We start from the raw sequence: 19,640 nt of genomic DNA, 5'->3' as shown, positions 1-19,640 counted from the left end.
CTCTCTCTCTCTCTCTCTCTCTCTCTCTGTCTCTTTGGCTTCTGCGTTGTCTTCTCCCACTTTCTCTCTCACATACTTCTTTTTCTTTTGACCTCTCACCTCTGTTGCTATACCACTCTCTCTCTTGAGTTTCTCTCTGTGTTTTTCCTTTACTTCTCGTCTAACTCCACGTTTACCATCATCAAAATTCTTCCTTCTCTCTGTATCCTTCATCTATTATTGTTTTTTATGCTGGCTGCAACTCAGCTTACATAACCTAATGCACCAGACCCAGATCCCTGTGCTCTCACTGTCCTCCCTTGTTCTGCCATAATCATTATAATCATTAGTTTTGTCATTCAAGATAACATTGCATTCACCTAAATCATGAGAACCAACACTGGTCACAGAAAAAGCTCTTTTAATAACCTGATAACCTTAATTGCTCTATTTTTTAGTCAGTTTGTATTGCTTTTTTGTTGCTTACATTTTGTCATAGTGATGCAATTTGATAATAATAGTTAAAGGGTCTGACTCAGACTACATAAATAGTAATTGGATGGTTCATGAGAAAGTAAATAATATCAGCTGTAAAATATGTATGATACTGTAGTTTGTCTGAGAAGTCATTTGGTTTAGGCAAGGGTTTATTCCTTTGTATGTGTTTGATGAGAAAATACAAATCTAAAACTTCTTCAACATTATCATTTTTTTCAAGTGGACTGTAAGATTTACCCAATATATTTAGTTTGGTTGCCTTTTTTTCTTGATTCGTTTACTTCGCTAGAGTTGCCTGGATACAAAAACCCTCAAAAGGATGAAGTTCTCCATTTTGTTTTTGAGCCTTTAATTGCATTTCCTTCCTTTTATTGAACTGAAACCTCATTATTAACTAAACATTTTTTATCTTGTGTTGCAACAGAATTAAGCTTTGGAAGATTTCTTCTTTGTCCAAATGAGGTTTTAAAAAATGCAAGATGCTTTTTTTGTGTATCTACATGTATGACAAAACTAAATGCTCCTTGGCTGTAACAGTCATTGGTGCCTCTTTTAAGATGACCCTCATGATGACTCTTAGATCTTGACAATGTTTGAAAAAAGCACAACTCTAAGATTATTGAGGGGGTTCCATCTCAGTAAGTACAATGACAGAATATTTTCTTTAGGTTAGTCTTTAAAGTACCTGATGCACATATCCTTCATATACAAAAAGTCAAAGAAAACATCTTTATTTTTTAGGAAACTTGGCATATTACACATGATTGTACCCATTTTGTCACATAAATGGCCTATTTTCTTTTGGATTCGGCTCAGCCAAAGTGAAACAGGACGTGACATCAAAGGGGAACTCATTAATAAATTAAACTGTCTGGTCTTTGTTTATTAAAACAGTATCATTTAAATTTTAATTCTTCATCATCTGTTTGATAGTGTCTCAAAATAATCTAAAGAAACATCAGATTCTACTCTACAGTCTGTGTTATCAGCTGTTGTAACAATGCTCTGTTAACATGCAGACATTCCCCTTTGACATCACTTCCTGTTTCTTCATGTGCAAATTTCTCAACAACTGTTCATCTCAGTGACATGAAATTTGTTTTTCTACACGTTATCAATGTTATCTTTCCAAAAATGCATTCAAATTTATCACAAACATTTATTGGCACAGCCTCTTTAAGGAATAATGACAGAAAGTTATGACCTTCTGGGTTTTTAACCCACTAAGACCCTGACACACCACGAGTGTGCCGGTCTCATATGTCGAGGGCACCCAGGCATTTAATCAGTTTAGAGATAGTCAGGGACTTATTGTTCAGAAAAACGAAAGCTTCAATCTATGATTTGACAGTATTGTTAATGAGAAGCAACAAGGAGGTGTTATGTTAAGTCAGGCTTATAAAAAAAGATCTGTAAAACCCAGAAGATCGTCCATCATCAAGTTGACACTGTTCACACTTAAAATGGAAAACATGATTTTTTTTCATCAGCAAGCTGTGCTCCGTGTTCTTATTTTGTTTTGGTTGGATCTTCCTTTCCAATCTGCTGATTTTTGATTGGTTTTCATTTGTTTTTTCTGCAGAGGCTGAGTGTCATTAAAATGGCACTGCCAGTTCTCCTGGCTGGAGCACGATTGGCTTTCCAAATCCTCATTATCAGCACTGCTTCGACTCACTGTCACATCCACACACGCGCACACATATGCTGTTAAATCCAGATTCCGAAATGACTCATAGCGTTCATTCTTCACACAGGTGTTTGTGTCTTCTCTGCCCTCCTCGGGGCTTCTGGGAGAGGGTGAGCACATTCTCGCTTCCTCCTCTGAAGGTTTGTGCTCAACCTGCCCACATCATTCAGCTGCTTTCTCTTGCTTCATCCCTCTCTGCCCGTCTTCCTCCACCTTTATTTGTCACTATCCAGCCCACACTTTTTCCCTCACACATCCGCAGCGCTGCTCTGTACACTACAAAATTTCCTCTCCACAGCATCAAGAAGAGCAGTGGCTCACATGTCGGTTTTCCTGTTCCGCTTGAGGACCGCTCGTTTAAAAGAAAGATAATGATGTGCATACTCTGAGCATAATGTTTTTATAGTTGTTTTGCTAATTATTTTGTTGTTGTTTTCTGACTCAGAGTTCTGTTAGCAATAAGTCGAAAAGATGTTTCACTGCTTCACGCAAATTTAGGATTTGTTATTTATATTGCAGGTTTCACGCGGATCCTTAAAAAGTCTCAAAAGGTATTAAATTCATCAATCCAAAAATAAGGCCTTAATTAGCCTTAAAATTACTTAAATCAATCTTTCAGAGGTGTTAAAAATTTTATCACAGGATGATTGTAATTCATCTCAAATATTAAAATAAGTGGTAACACTTTTTTTAATTGTTTCTCGCAGCTGGTTGTTTTGTATAAAAATAAACTGGGCTAGCAGGGTTTTTCTTTTCCATTTGTGTTTTTTGTGAAGTTGGTCTTAAATTTAATTTCGAGTGGCATTAAAGAGGTCTTAAAATGTCTTAAATTTAACTTGCTTTAAGCTGTAAGAACCCTGTATTGGCTAACAGCTTGTAAATGTTTGGTGTTATCCAGTGGTGGACAGCACTAATCTAAAAATTATTTCCACTAGCCCTAAAGCACTAACTCATATATTTAGGGCCCCTAATTCTAAAGCACTAATGCACTGAACAATTTAGCAAAAGCTAATTCTAAAGCACTAAAATAATCCAGTCAACCCATGAACATTCTTCAACATGGCAGCATGAGTCACATGTTGCCATGTTGCTCTCTTACATTCCTCAGCCTTATTTGAGTTCATGTATTGCTAATATGTCACATAGTGGATAAGTGACACACAGAAAATGTGTGGCATCTTTCACACTGTTAACATTAACGTTGATCAATAACATTTATAGACCTCAGTTAGTGCTTCTAAATTTAGCCTATAAATTTAGCAAGTGCCAATCCACGAATAAATTCTAAAAATAGCAAAAGCCCTAAAGCACTAATCAGGAAATTATTTCCCCAATTAGTGCTTTAGGGGAACTGTGCCCACCACTGGTGTTATCCATAGTTTGGTCAGTTTCTGTTGGGATAATATCCTAAATCTAGACTTTTTTAATGGTTATGTTGAAGTATTGACCCGTGGAACCAAGTTCCAACTCTTTAAGAGATTATTTAAGAGTTTAAAGCATATATTCTTTATTTTCAAATATTTATCTAATCTAACATAAAAATACAGTTGTTTCCTTATTTATTTTTTAACCTCATGACAGGATCATTTGAATGGGATTGCTTGTCAGAACCGTTTAATCTCTGAAGAGCAGGCAATAGGTCCCACCCCAGCAGCAGCGGCTGATCAAAGGGAGATTACAAGGATGATTTCCGACAGATTATGCTGCACAGCTCTGCTGGTGCATTTCACTGTTAAGCACATTGCTCACGTCAGTACCAGAAACTTTAATGGTACCTTGTATTGTATGAAGACTAATTGAACAAACGCAGTAACTGGTTTGGTCGTCGTGACTTTCAGGATTCTCTCCATGATTGTTTGCTGTCAATTTTTTTCTCTTTTATGATCCTATGGTCCAAAACTCAAAGCTTTATAATCTGTAATCTTTATCATAATCACCTTTTTAATGATGAACTAAAATCCAAGCAAGACTCCACATTCAAAAGTTTAAATATAAATGAAATAAACTATTTTTGTTCAGCCATGTAGCATTTAATGGATTATAAATGGTCACAACCTTTTGTTTCAGTTAAGGTTTTATGGAGGATCTTGAAAAAGACGCTAAATTCTACTCATTTATTTAAGTGAAGTGTTTTAACAGCATGTATTTCACTATCAGTCGTCTTCTATCTAAGTTCCACTAATCTAGAATGTACCATTTGAGACTAAAAAGGAGAATTACTGTGGTTAATCTGGCTATCGGGAGGAAGAGTTCGCGAGTAAATCTGTTCATGACACGCACAAATCTGAAGCGCCGTCCCATCTACAAATTCTCCTGAACATATGGGTCTGGTGACGCCCCACCAGGCTTTTCCACTCTGCCCTGCCAAGCTAATTCAAGAGTGACTCTCCAGCAGCGATTCTATTAGCAGGCAGTACAAGAGTGCTTCCTTAAATATACCCCGTGTGCTCATTTGTCAAGCTCTGAAAGGCAAGAAGAAAAAAAAGATGACTTTGTAAATGCAGAGATTTAATTTTGATTAGTGAGGAAGTGACCTCTCTCTCTCTCTCTGGCTTTGAGCTGTGTAATGTTTGTGGTGAGTAGTGAGGTTTTTAAGAAATGTGAAACACAAACCTCTCTTGCTAAACCTTTGTGTCAGGTTAACATTGGTTCTTGTGCCTAAAAAGAAAAAAAACTGACATGTTAATAAGCCTTTAAACCAAGGCAGTAGCTCTCAGGTCTTCAACCAGAGTTAGGAGTGAAAGGCAGACGGTTGTCAACCAAGAAAACTAAAGCTAAAAAAAATGAAACAAACTACATTTAACATTTGACCTCTGCTAATATGATACTGAATCATGCACATGGATGCAGTGCGTGTGGCGTTCTCAGCTCTTGGTGATATTGAGGGACTGGAGTTTTACATAAGCTTGTGCATGACTGCTGGCCCTCTTTGAATCATACTTACGTCTCTCATCACCATGGCTACAACCTACAGTAGTGTGGAGGCGCGCTCTTCATCTTTCTCCTGCTTTTTCTGGCAAGCTGATCCTACAGCCGTGGGTTAAAGTAAAGTAATGGGTCTTCTGGGTCTGAATCTTCCTCTCGAAATGCTCAGTCGCAGCATTTCACTGCTATTTGACATCTGTGAAAAAAAATGTTGAAATTGTTATTTTTTGAACATAATTTGTGTTTTTTTTTTTTTTTTTTTTGCTCTCCTCTGTTTGCGTTTACGAAGATGAGTTGTTTTTATAAGAATGCGCTGCTTTGCATAAAAGTTGTCTTTTTTTTCCTTCCTTCTCATAGGCGTTCCTTATCCAAAGATGCGGAGAATTATTTTGACAAAGACACAGGAGTCCTTGAGGTTCCAATGACGGTGCAAGTTGCAGGCCAGGTTCGTACCGTGTTATCTGTTTAATGCGGCGCCTACAAGCTGCGTTTATTTTATGAGCAGGCACTGCTGTCCTCTTGAAGACAGTGTGCTCATTGTGCAGCATTGTGCTCGAGTCCTACTTTGTCACAAACAGAAGCAGAGCCACTGAAGGTTGTAACCTATTTTGCTGGTAACAAGCTAAAATTATCTCCCACCCTCAAGGCCCAGTAACTCCATGGTTGCTAATAAGCCGAGCATAAAGGTTACCCCACATTGTTTGACTGAAAATGTCCTCATTAGCTCAAAAATAAACATGAAACAATCTCACAGACTTTTCTTTTTATTTTTAAAGAGTCGATGATGTAATTATGCTATGCTTTCTTTGTTTATGGGAATTTTGTTAATTTGACATCATAACACTTTAAAAACATTAATATTTGTTAGCACCATTATGAAACTTTAAGAAACTTGCTGTTTCAGCAACATTTCATTTAAAACTGTACTTTTGAGGTTGAACAAATGTTCGTAACTAACTTCAATAAATTACAAGTTAAGAAGGGCATGGAAATTTTTCTTTTTTTTAATCGAAAAAATATTGAACCATGAGACTAAATTATCAAACTGAACTGAATTGTGAATTTTCTGTATCGTTGCACCGCTAGTATTAAGTGATTGACAGGTGTTGGATCACACCCCGTTGACCATTTTGGCTATACCGGTATTTTTATTAAGGCTTATCTTGTCGTTTTGAATGAAACCTCTGTAATGTGGATGTTTTATTATTTTAGGATATTTGCACTGAAAAACTGTACTGATGCATTGAGCCTTCTACCTGAAGGGACGGGCGGGTCCAAACAGAAACATCAAAATGCCCTTTACTGCAAATCCACCGGATCTCATCACTGTAGGAGTCAAGTGCTCAGCTTGAACCCCTCAGCTTTTTCTTTTCCTTAGCCAAAGATCTGTTTTTTTAGCATGAATGTCTAAACCTTTACAGGCACACTTTTTGCATTTCAGGCTTGTAAAGCTTAAATCTAAATGGATTCATAAATTCCAATTAACATTCTTTGAGACGTTTGTTCTGCACTCTTGCCAGCCCATTTTCTCCTCCTTTTAATTCTGAACCTGATCTGTTTTGCTGCCAACTGTCACCTTTTTCTAACTTGTCTTCCAATAATTTGTGTTTCTACAAAGGCAAGATAAGGAAAAGATTTAACCGTTTGTGAGCCAAAAACAGTGCCGGTATGTTCCTATGAGAAACCAAAGCTGTTGCCCCCAGCCGCAGGCTCCAAGCTCCTGGCAAAAGACCATAAAAACACTCGTACACATTCATTTGGTCAACAGACCTCGCAGCAGCCAGGAGTGCGATGGCCAACAGCGGCACACTGCTGAGATCTGACTCAAGATGTCATCTTAAGTCCAAAATAAAACTATAATGCAACCCACAAATTTACAAATGTTCCTGTTTTTTTATTATTTTTATTCTACAACCAACTTTATGCTTTAACTTTAATGAAAATACTAAACTAGACTTCAGTTTCCCTCAGTGCTTTAGAGCTCTGTCAATATTAAGTCCCATTTTGACACCAGGTGACAGGAAGCTGATTCATTACCACAAACATGCTGAGACTGGTTTATTTTGGACACGTTATCCCGCTGCTCTAAATGTTCACGAGAGCTTAAAATTTGAAATAAGCCCCTGCTTAAAATAGTCTCCAGCAGATGGAACTTTTTTTTCTCCTGCTTCAAAAAACTTGTGAAGTATTTTTGAAATGAATATCTTCAGAAGAACCCTGCGGGGTTGGAGTTGAGTGATGCAGACTGCAGGAAGACCTCAGATGGGACACGAGGCATTGTTGGATTCTGTCTGCTTTTCCAAACTGATGAAAGCAGGAGAATATCGAGCAAGACCAGCCAAGTGAAGAAAGACAAGATGTCCCTGTAGGCTGGTGCTGGTATTTCACTTTCTACAACTCACTTTGAGCCAGAATTGTGTATTTGACTGCACACAAACAAACATCTTGTGGTTGCCCAGTTATTAAGAATGGCAATCGGCATAAACACAGTTTCTCACTGAGAAACTAAAGTTAAACTTCATTTTTTTTTAGATACGGTGCATACTGTATAACTTTAAACCTGTTGAATTTAAATAAAAGTTGCTTCTGTTCCTAATATTTGCCTGCATTTTACATCTTTTTATTATGTAAAATATTAAAAATGCATAATTAGGATTTGAAAAGTTGCACGAGCCCAACAGCAAACACCAAATTGGCATTTTACAAACATTCAGAGCGATTTTATGATGGTAAAATTAAATTTAGGAAAATATAAATGAAAAAATAGGAATGGGCTTTTTAAAGTGATTCACTAAGTCATATGTTTACAAAAAGTTTTTATTCTTTTTTTTTTTTTTTAGATTCAGCCCGCCTGTTTTACTGTCCAGGCAATTCTTACGTCATCAGATCTGCAGTTTGACCAGACTGAGGTGGACTTTGGCTTCTGTTCCATCCAGCAGTCAGTCAGGAGCAGCGTTCTCCTCACCAACCTGTCCCTCCTGCCACAAGACTTTGGCTTTTTGGCTGTTCCAGAGGTACATTTATCAATACCTAGAGCTGTGTTAGGGTAAGGGTAATAAAATCTGGGTTTTCAAGAACATGAGTTCATTATAACTCAATTTGTTTGTGTGTGTTTACAGTTCATAGAGATTCAGCCTAATGATGGTTTTGGCACTCTGCTTCCACAAGAAACCCTAAAGATTGATCTGATTTTTAGTCCCAAAAAAGCCAAAGAGTACCATTTTCAACTCAGCTGCAAATCTGGAATTAACAGGTTAACTTTTCGTTCTTTACTGAGTGTGAGTGGATGTTATATAAGATGATTTACAGAATGATAAGGACTACCAACTAAGCCTTTTTTTTTTTTTTTTTTGTCATCAGAGAGTTTCTGCTGTCCTGCCGAGCAGTGGGTGTTCACCCACCACTGGAGCTCTCTCATTCTCTGGTTCGGTTCAGAGCAACTGCGGTTGGTGACAAATCCACTGCCACACTTCACCTGACCAACCGCCACACCGACAACAAGCTCAGACAAACGATAACTCCAGAGGCCGAAGACACCGTCTCTGTTGGGGGTCCCAGGTTGTTCTGCTTCACCCCACCTGAAGATTCAGACATCAGCATCTCGCCCTCTGCAGGACGCCTTCTCCCCGGAGAGGTGGAGTCGATCTCATCTTGTGTTTGCTCACAGGTTTACAAACAAAAGGGTCTTTTTTTCTGTTGCTTAGAGGCAACAAGTGTATGTGTGTATAGCCTAGTCTGTTTTTCTCTATTAGTATTTATCACTGGGCCTTTTAGGTACATCTCAGGATGTTCAACCTCCCTCAGCTGATGGAAACCACAAACTGATGATGACAGTAGATCAGAAAGACGATGTAAATTAAATACAGTTAAATAGGCTTTTACACACTGACACAAACAGCTATCACAGCTACATAGTGTACTGGTGCTCTCTGCTGGACACTTTATGGAAATGAAAAACAACTTTTTCACTGTTTCAGATCAAAATACAAATGATTCTCAATATTTATGTTATAATATAATAAATATAACTATTAATAGAAATAATAGAAAACCATTTTTACCATGTAAGTATTTTTAAAAAATCTGAAAATAAACATTGTGTTGATGTAGTTTTAGGCAGCTGAATGAGTGGGGATATTTTTCCCTAGACTTTTTCACAACAAATAATTCTATTAAACAGTTATTTTGTTTTTACATCACATTTTTTTAATTCTATTTAACAATAAAAGGTCTACTGGAAGCAATATAGCAAACAGAGAAAAGCAGAAAAGCAGCAGTGTCTTCTTTATTTCACTTGAACGTCCAGCATCTATACATTTTGTTTGTTTGGTTGTTTTCTGGTTCGCGGGTCACTGGTGCCTACAGTATACTGTATATCTCCAGCAGTTGCTGTGCAAGAGGCAGGTTGCAAGTTTACTTCAACTTTATATGAAGAAAAAGGCAAAAAGCAGAATACTTCTCAACGTTGAAGCTTAATCTCTACGTCCTTTAATCAAGAGGTTTAGATCCAAAACTGTTTATGAGTGATGATGTCCTTTAAAAGAAACACTTTGTTCCTACCACTAATCCATATATCTAACATCTTTCCTGTCCTAGAGATGTCCTGTGCACGTGATCTTCAGACCGAGGCTTTCGGATCGTGAGATTAAAGAAGAGGCTCTAGGTCGCCTACAACGGGCCCTGTTGCTCCGTGAGACAGAGAGAAACAGGTCCACAGAACCAGAGGTACACCTGTTTGTCACTTTCTGCATCTACAGTTTAGGTAGATTAAAGAATAAAATCATAGATGTTCAGTAGATTGACACCTAACCAGCTCAAACACAAGAAAAGAGTGCGAGTTTCAAAGATGTTTTTTTTTTTCTTATTGCAGCTGGAAGTGGAAGCTAGCTGGCACTCAGTTGTTTATCAGTGTGTGTGTGTACCCAAGCGATTTAGCCTCTGAGCCAGTATGATTGTTGACTTCTGCCTTTGCTCTCAGCCAGCCAGTCAGCATCGCTGCCTGTTGCAGGGTGGATGCAGACTTTATGTGCTGTTTGTGTTTCTTTCCCAGCACTGCTTCAGAGTGTTCCCACCTGTCAAAAACTGAATCGCCCTGGAAGTTAAACCCCAGCTCAACAGATTGTTTGAATGTGTTGATTCGTCTTTTGCTTCCATTTTTTTTCTCGTCCTTATCCTCCATTTCTTTTTGCAGATGTGTGTCGCTGGATGTAACACAGCCAGACACATGTGCTTATAAAAGCCAGCAAGAATCATATGAGTTCATGTGTTACAGGTTGAAAGCACAATGCTCATCACCTTTGGTGACCTCCTTTTACTGTAGCTGTGCTGATGTGCTTCTCACTCACGTATTTGTTGCGTTTATGTTTCCTTTGACTAAAAAGGAGAGAGCTGTAGAATCCAGTAAAGGAAAAAAGGCATCAGCGAATTCAAAGAACAGCAAGGTGTCGGAAAACCCTAAGACCAGCAAATTAACCAAACCACCTGATCCAGTCGACATACAGCCTGGGTAGGCATACTGTTTTCAATTATTCAGCTTAGTTAAATCCTGCAGCGCTTAAACTATAAAATACTTATGTCCTTTTTATCAGCATTTTTGTTTGTTTAGATTTCTTGTAATATATAAACGATTTTTTTTTTGTAATTAATCTTTGGTTTAAAGTGAGTCTTTTCTTTTAAAGGTCAGCGCAGTATGAGGAGGCCAAGGCCTCTCTGCTCTACTCTTTCACCCAACGCTACAGAGAGTTCACCGTCCCCTGTTTTGTGTCAGACAGAGTCCACCCAGAGACAAATGGACATGTCGCGCCAGACTGGAGGTGAAATAACTGGCAACTGTTTTTTTAGATTATAGAGATCTGTGCAACTCATTACATCACCTTCATGATGCATTGAGACGGTGAATGTCTTGCCCTTTTCTATTTCTTTATTACGTAAAGTAGAAACATTATTTTAAAGTCACGGCTCATTTAACATAAAAAACAGCTGCAAACACTTTGCTTTGCCTGGTTTGTAAAGCTCTTTTTATCTTCATTTTATCTAAATTTTAGCAGTGTTACCTCATTTTGGTTTTATATTTGTTGCAGTCATGTGACCCGGATGACGCGTGAATGTTAGATGAAGGGCAGGAAGTGATTTGCTCCGGTTCAAAACACAGTGAAATGGATCACAGCGAGTACACTAATGCCCTAAATGGGCTGGTGCAGACAAGACATCGTGAAAAACTACGCATACATTTAGGATATGATCCATGTTGTCTTTATAAAAAAGATTTGTCTTCTACTCTGGAAGTTTTACCCAGCCTTGAGGCAATTAACATAAACTATTTGGTGCTGCAGGCCTCGTTTTATCTGACGAGCTGGAAGAAAGCTTTCAAAATCCTTGAAGCTTCAATTGTTTGTTTCAGGTTGAGTCAAACATTTAGGATCCAAAGAAGCTTTAAATGTTTGTCAACTTGTTTCTGCCCGGGTGAGGAGTGACTTAAGCTATTTTAAGGAAGTAGCCTCTAATAACAATGCTATCGCTAATGCTAACGAGTTAACTCCTGTTATTTCTATGTACTTGGATCTACTTGTAAATAAATTATTTAGCCTCTATATACCCAAATTTGAGTAACTGTCCAATAAAATATCTAAAAAAGCGATTAAATTCGATCTTTACCTGTTAGAAAGTGGCTGCTGCATTTCCGCACCTTCTGTTTTCAACCGAAGATTATTGATCCACATTTGTCGTCCTTTTTTTTAACTCCCTTGTGACACACTACTTTCAGAACATGAAAAAAAAAACATATCTTTCTCCAGATTAGAGCAGTTGCAACAACTTTACACGGCACAAAAGGTAGGCGTTTTGAAGCTGAATCAACAGAAGGAAACAGGGCTGCGTTCACTTCCTGCTCCCCAACTGCATTTCATGATGTCGATACAACATCATCTGCAACCCACCAGTAAAGCTAACTCCATGCTTGTTGGATGTGAAATACAGCATAATTACTAAACATGTATTCAGTTTAAATGTGACGTTTCTTATCTCTGCTTCTCATTTAACCTCAGCTCCACAAACACCCTCTACCTGAAACTGCAGTGTCCTGCTGTACAGCCCCCGCTGGTGGTTTTATCCAACAATGGTCGTAACGTCGTAGACTTCCATCACGTTCTTGCAGGTGAGACAGTTTCATAAAATTCATGGCCATCCCAAGCACTGGGATGTTTTACGTACTGTTTTCTGTTCTCACATGTTGTGTTTGTATTTGCAGGAGAGAGAGTAATTAAAAAGTTGACAGTTCAGAACATTTCAAAGGAGTCCTTGGATGTATCCTTTTCTTCAGAAAACATTAAAATTAATATACTTTTAACCTTAGAAGTATTAATCATCACAAATAATTTGGGTTTTAAACAATAAAAACTTATAGTATTTCACACTTTTATGTCCAGAATCAATAATACAGCAAAACTCTCTAAGTTCTGACTGGTTTTCTTTGATTATCTGCAAGTTGATGTCCTCAGTGTTGGACCTAGATGGTCCTTTTTGTCTTCTCAATGCTCTGAGACGCATACACCCTGGGGAAAAACACACTTTGGTTTTTGCTTTCAGTCCAACTCTGGAGAAGAAGGTGAGCTGACTACCAATCACTTTTTAATACTGTCATTAGACTAAATCTACTTAATTAAGAATTTAGTCAATAATTGACTTTTAACACTGATTTCAATTTGAAAATAATCAAACAAGGAATCTCATAAAATATTCGTTTTATGTAACTCACTCTTCTTTTACTTTTCTCAAGTGCTGTGAAATACTAGAGTTGCGAAGCCTTAAAATGGTTTTGGAAATACGTCTGCGTGGAGAGGGTGTCCTCCCTGCTGTCACCTCATCTCACACTGGAGGCCTGCTTGACTTTGGCTATGTGTTGGAGGAAGAGACCGCTTCACACTGTGTGCAGGTCAGCCAACAGTCTACTAACGTCAAAAGGACAAGAATCCATACACAAATAAGGGTTGTTAGTTAAGAAGATATTTTTTAAATTAAATGCACATTTTAGCTCTGTTTACCTGCAGTTGCAGAACAACTCGGTGGTGGCAGTGGGTTTCAGGGTGCTGCTGGCCAGCCTGTCTCAGTCCAGGCATCAGGACAGGACTGACAGAGTAGCCCTGCTGCTGGACGGATACAGAAACTCTCAGGTCCGGCCTGTTGTAGGTAAGTTGTGATAAACTATTTGCCAAATATACTGAAAACGTTTGATTTTATCGCTCTGTAAATACAGGCAAAACTGAGTGGTGCTTATGAACCTAATGTCAGAAATGTTGAGGCAGGTGACGCGTTAAAAAAAAACAGCAGAAAGAAAAAAAATGTAAATGCTTCATAACCAACGAAAGGCCTCCAGAAAATAGGAAGTGCAACAATGTTGTAAATAATATTCATTTATAATATTTTAAATGTATTCATAAATACAAATACAGTAAACTGTCCTCACATAAAACCTCGATATCAGTGTCACTGAGTGTCTGAAGTTTAAACCAAAATCTGTGATCAGTTCACAAAGGTGTTTGGAGCCTTCAGAAACTATGTGCAAATGTACAAGTGTGTGTGTTTGTGAATGTTGTTGTGTTATTTGTGAGAACACTATGATATTACTTTTTTTACTTGCATGTCTAAAATTTTAGGCAGCACAGAATTTGACTGTATTCTTCCTTTGCTGAGGCAGAAATGACAGCAGCTGTACAATTTGTCCTGCACAGGAACCCAGAACTACTCTGGCCTGAGTGTGTTTAGTGTGACGCCAGTAGAGGGCAGCATTGCTCCTGGACAGAGCTTAGACGTCACCATCACGTTTCAACCTGACCACTCTTCAGTTAACTACTCTGACAGGCTCACCATAGAGCTCATAAATAAGGTCAGCGTAACACAAACACACGTTTTTATCCAAGGTTAACCAGACATGAAACTGTTGCCCCTCCTCTGATGTGTTTGTATCATTCAAACCTGCTCACCTCACTCATATGTTCTCACTCCAATTTGTTTTTAACCTTTCGCATCCTCTGTCCTCCAGATTAAAGTGTGTGTGCTGGATCTGAAGGGTGCAGCCTCTTCACATAACATGTATCTGCATGGAGGAGACCTGTTATCAGTACCAGTTGAATCTCTTCTCCCTTCACTCATCAGCAGCCAGCCTCACCTCACAGGTTTTCATTATCTCTCTTCTTGAAGACCACATGTGGTTTGATAGAAACCTCGTGTTCTCGAAAATAGAAAATACTAATATCTTCTTGACACTTTCCATAATTTGACCAAGTGAGGGGAGAGTGTAACAAAATGTTTTCTTCTAAATAATGCAGATCATGTTTTACCACAAAATTTACACAGTAAATGCGCTGGTGTATTAAAAGTAGCATCAGCAGCTAAATAATCCGATTCCTATCACCTCACTTTCATTATGTCAGAGAGACAAGAAAAGCTCAAGTTTTCATGTTTGTCACTGAAACCTCACTTGAAATCTTGAAATTTTTAAAATGCAATGAAAAAGGAAGCACTTCCATGTGTAAATGACATATATTACAACAAATTTTACATACATGCTACGCGTGAGGACAAGTTATAAGACAATCTGAAGATCACAAGGCAGTGACAAGATTAAAAAAGAAAAAAAAAGAGGAAAAAACACCCAATAGAATGGATTCACTGACGATTCTGTTGATATTGAGAATAATGTTTAATTCCTATTGCAGAGTCACAGGTGGCGGAGAGGCCAAACATCCCGGTGCTGGTGACCCTGCAGGCCAGCTGCACCGCAGGTGTCATCACACCTGCAGCCAGGGAACTGCACGTTGGCTGCATCCGCTCCCCAAACACCAACAAGAAGGTACTGAGATTTTGTCAAAGCACAAACGAGACGAAAGAAAAAAAGTAACAGCTTCAACAAACCTGCAATGAGCATTCTTCGTCGCATTTATCTTCTTTTAATTGTCCTTTTTGTGATTTTCAGGGTGGAGAGTTTTACTGGGATAACGTGGCGCCACTGCAGCAGCAGGGCTTCAGTGTGGAGCCCCTTAAAGGCAGCGTGGAGGCAGGTCACAAACGTACGCTCACCATCACGTGGACTCCCCAAAGCGGATACAAGGTGAAGAACACGCAACTTTCTTTCCTCTTAAGAAACTGGCTAAAGAAATACCATTATCAGTCAAATGAATGATCATATTTAAATTATCTCGCGACACACATATGAAAGTGTGGAAAACTACGTCTCGTCCGCATAAGGGTGAAAAAGATGAAAAGATCACCAAAAAAATAAAAGCACAAATATTTATTTTGATTCGTTTGATCAATTTAATTGGAAAACCCTTTTAAAAAACACGGCAAACATACTGTAAGCTTGGGTCTCTGGAGGATAAAATTATATCACCGACAACACTTTTGCCGACTCCAAGATAAAATATATAGATCTCATTGTGTAAATCTAACTTTTCGCTTTAAAGTTTGAGTTCTTCAGGTTTAAAATATTAACTTTTTTTTCAGCTTTCAGAAATTTTAAAACAAACTGCTGATCAATAGAAAACCCGTGAAGGTTATAATCATAAATAATTTTGTCATAAGTGACTTGATATCTACATTATCATTAAGAAATGAGTTCCTGGAAGGATATAGTCCAGTTTTTGAACTGAACGTGTGTTTGTGCGTGTGTGTTTCAGCCTTCAGAGGTGGTGCAGATGTGCGTGTCTCTCACTGTAAAGGGGGATGAGACCCAGATTTACAGAGTCACCTTGATGGCTTTGGTGTCATCATCTACTGAATGATCCATACAGCCTGTGGATGCTGACCAGTGGTAGGCCTGCAAACCGAGGTTTAAATCTTACACTTCATTTACTGTACTTATTGGTAATGTTTTAGTGACGACCCTGAGATTTAAATAAGTCTTTGTGTTAATTCTCATTTTGTGTTCTGTAGTTTTACTCAAGAACAGATGCTCAAATGTAACAACAGTATAGTATTGTAATTGCAGCTAGATTGCACTGTTTAAACATTAAAACATTTCGCAAATACTGGAATCTTTTTTGTTTGTCTTGAGATGCTGATTCTGATAACAAGTAAGCTCTTTTGCTTTGTGACAAGATGACATTTAATTAAGTTATATAGCTAGTAAGATTTAGCCTTACCTATATTTTTCAAGTATTGTTTGCAAACCCACAGAGAGTGTTATGCCCTGAACAGCAGATGTCAGTAATGCCTTACAATGGACCAATAGGATTTGACCCCTCTGAGATACATCCAGTAAGCATTTATCAGAGATTCCAGGAGATTATGGTAAATCAGATTACTGTATCCCAACCTGCCTATAAAAGGCAAGGTCATTAAGAGCTTAGCCTCATGTAATGTCACCCATTTTATGAAATGTATTAGAGTATATTAGGCTATATTTATGTTGCTGTTTTGCCTCTTTTTGTTTAATCTGATTTCTCCTCTAATCTCTCACTAATGCTGTAAGATAGTGCTACTTAAAGTCAACATTCAAGCTAACTGTAGCGTTTATGTGTCTTAGTAAATCTGTAGAAGAACAGAAATATCACAAAATCAATTAAAGGATTGTGGCTATTATGAATGCTTTCTTGTATGTCGTGACCATGACATCAGTATTTACTTCACTAAAATAAACAATTTTTTCAGCGAAAATTTTACACTCCTGCACCTGCAGTTGTTTAAATGATGAACAGAAATAATGACGGGCAACATAAGATACTAAAAAACTGCAACGTCAACTTGCAGAGATTTTATTGGCTAAATCACATTGTAAATTTTAGACAAATGTTATGGTTCAATATGTGTCTATGATTTGAATAAATAAAAACATGCTGTCCGTTATGGATTACCAGTTTAACATTTGCGTGTTTAAAAACTAAATTACAGTTTTGTTTAACACTTACTTCCCTCATCAGTGTTGAGACTTTTCTCCTCATCATAAGGCTGAATGCAGATGAACAAGATGTCTCTCCTGGGTGCTCTAAAGCTCCACTAACAAAACCTCACAACACATGTATGCAGACAGGCCTGGGTGTATCCCGGAGCAACTAAATCTTCAAGCATTAACCTGGGTGGATGAGTCCCAGTGGAAACCAATACCCAGATCCAGAACATGACTTGTCTGTAGATCCGATTTTTTTTATTAGCTCTTAAAACCAGGTTATCTATTATAAAACACCACTCGATACCAACTTCTCCCCAACGTGCACATGCATTAATAAGCAAATAATTTTTGGGGCTTTCATTTTACTTAAACAACTTTTAGTGCTTACTTCAATAAAGTAGTTGCTTTCCTCAAAGGTATACTTGTACGTTTTATGAGTCCGTCCCAATCGATTGTTCCTACGTACAGTAAAAGCTGTTTAGTTTCCTGGCGCAGAAACTTCTTAGTGGGGGCCACTGAAAATCCTAGTGTGGCACACCACAATCAAAATCTAGAACAGATTTTCATTAGATTTGCTATGATGTCGTATTTAGGTTACTTAACAAATACAACAATACAGGGTTAGGTAATACATACTGTAGGTCTACTTTTGTTTTTTGGCTTTTATGGCTGATAATATTTAGTGCACATTGGTGTTAAAAGTGCCACATCAGTGTGCTTATTTAAGAGAATGATAAAGACTGGACTGTTAAAAAATATGAAATGTTTTAAGATGTAGTCATTCACTTTGTTGTTTTAGAAAGTTTCCATGTTTTTGTTTTGTTAACTGAAGATTATTACAGTTTGAGTCTATATTTGAGAGAAAAGGGACAGATATAAGATTTTTTTCTTCTCTCTGCCACCTTTCATTTCATTTATTTGTATTTTCTTTTTATTGCACATAGAATTTTGTTTTATGTTTTATGAAATGAATAAAGTTTATAAATCCAAATTTGGTGAGACAATGTCAATACTCAACTTATTGAAACTTGTCCTCTCCTACAGATAGATAGATAGATAGATAGATAGATAGATAGATAGATAGATAGATAGATAGATAGATAGATAGATAGATAGATAGATAGATAGATAGATATTTTAATGTGCATATAATCTAAGACTTGAATGAATGAATGAATGAATGAATGCCTTTTATTGTCATACACTGACATCCTCATGTTGAGGACATTGGTTTTAGAATTGTCATCCGTGGGGCTAGATTTATTTATTTTTTTACTCTTAATTGCTCACAATATTTATTTTTATATTCATGAGGTTCTACTAATTCTAAATAGCAAAAAGAAATTAAAAATGCACATCAAGCAAAAGCTTTGAACTCCTGTCTAGTCTGGGGTAGGGCAGGCACCAATCTTTTAAGGGTGGTCATTGCCCCCCCCAAGGCACTTCAGTGGTGATAGCCCTGTTTTCTGCTGCAGCTTTGAGGAATGCAAAAATGGTTCGAGCACAAATGTATAGACTCAAAGTATTATGACTAATAGTTTTAATTACCAATTCTGTACGAATATATAATTGAGCATTACAGACATAATTCGTACTGTTTCCTGTCTTACATTCCATTAAAATTGTGCCAAAAGATAACTGACTGTCGGTGTAACATTTGAATGTCAAAACAACACCAACGAACGGATTCAAAACAACAGCAGCATTTGGGAATATTCTTCCAACAAACCAAAGCTGCTGCCCCATCAGACTAAGCCCATGCACACTTTGCTGCCTCAGAGGACAACAAAGCGTTCCATGTCTCCAAGTAACGCCTGAACCCGCTGAGCATTAAACCCTCCACTGAGCAAACTACCTAGACTACTGGTGATAATGATCAAGTCATCCCTACAGTGATGGTCCACCCACAGGAAGTAAATCCCTAATGATTCCTCAACCTGAAGTGGAGCATAGCTGAGTTATTATTCAGAAAATAGTTCGTCAACAAAAACAACGTTAAATAATAGCTGTGTGTATATACTGCATGTTATAATTTGTAATAAACTAGTTAAAAATATTGCTATATAATTCGTTATTAATATGTTGTTTTATATTATATAACATAAGATTATATCATGCAACACAAAGTGTAAAAGGCTCAGCACGTGTACGTAAAGTATGCGTGTAGTGAAACTGGAAGTTTACATTTGTCTGCTTTGAATTTCAAATGAGCCAGTTCTTTCAACCCAGGTAACATTTAGTGCACCAACATTTTCATACCACAGTCATGCAAAGCAAGACGAGGTGAACGTCCAGTTAAAAAGAAAAACACCAGGGTCACAATTTCTTTAAAAGAAATGTAAGAATAAAAGTATATGATTATAACATTTTGATAAATCAGTGTTTATTTTTGTCAGTGTGTCACCTTGTAAAACGTATCAGATATATTTTAAAATTAACCCTTCAATTAATTAAAATTTCTTAAGTCAGTGTCAAAATTTCTGATGTAATTAAAGCTAGTTTGATTAAAATTTTCAGTTTCTAGTGTAAAATCCAGAGTTGTAAAGTAACAAATACTTTGTTACTGTACTCATGGCCGGATTAACCATATGGGCAATTGGGCAACTGCCCAGGGGCCCACGGTCTCCAAAGGGCCCTGGGCAGTGAAGGCACGGACATAACGGATGC

General features: G+C 37.6%; 1 protein-coding gene across 1 annotated transcript in view; it reads left to right on the top strand.

Annotated features, from left to right (window-relative positions):
- cfap74 (cilia and flagella associated protein 74) overlaps positions 1-16,113 on the top strand; it is a gene marked incomplete at its 5' end in the record, with an annotated part of 43,612 nt that extends 27,499 nt beyond the window's left edge. Inside the window, 17 exon segments of the mRNA XM_014010383.1 lie at positions 5,447-5,534; positions 7,930-8,103; positions 8,209-8,342; positions 8,450-8,723; positions 9,686-9,814; positions 10,471-10,595; positions 10,768-10,902; positions 12,133-12,242; positions 12,336-12,391; positions 12,573-12,692; positions 12,864-13,019; positions 13,135-13,273; positions 13,816-13,970; positions 14,127-14,259; positions 14,803-14,936; positions 15,060-15,194; positions 15,763-16,113. Coding sequence (XP_013865837.1) covers positions 5,447-5,534; positions 7,930-8,103; positions 8,209-8,342; positions 8,450-8,723; positions 9,686-9,814; positions 10,471-10,595; positions 10,768-10,902; positions 12,133-12,242; positions 12,336-12,391; positions 12,573-12,692; positions 12,864-13,019; positions 13,135-13,273; positions 13,816-13,970; positions 14,127-14,259; positions 14,803-14,936; positions 15,060-15,194; positions 15,763-15,867 — 2,302 coding nt within the window.
- Positions 16,114-19,640: the final 3,527 nt, after the last annotated feature.

This window comes from Austrofundulus limnaeus, unplaced genomic scaffold, assembly GCF_001266775.1.
Source record: "Austrofundulus limnaeus strain Quisiro unplaced genomic scaffold, Austrofundulus_limnaeus-1.0 Scaffold68, whole genome shotgun sequence".
In the NCBI taxonomy this organism is placed as follows: Eukaryota; Metazoa; Chordata; class Actinopteri; order Cyprinodontiformes; family Rivulidae; genus Austrofundulus; species Austrofundulus limnaeus.
The sequence above is the reverse complement of the archived record's forward strand: the minus strand, read 5'-3'. Positions and strand labels throughout refer to the sequence as shown.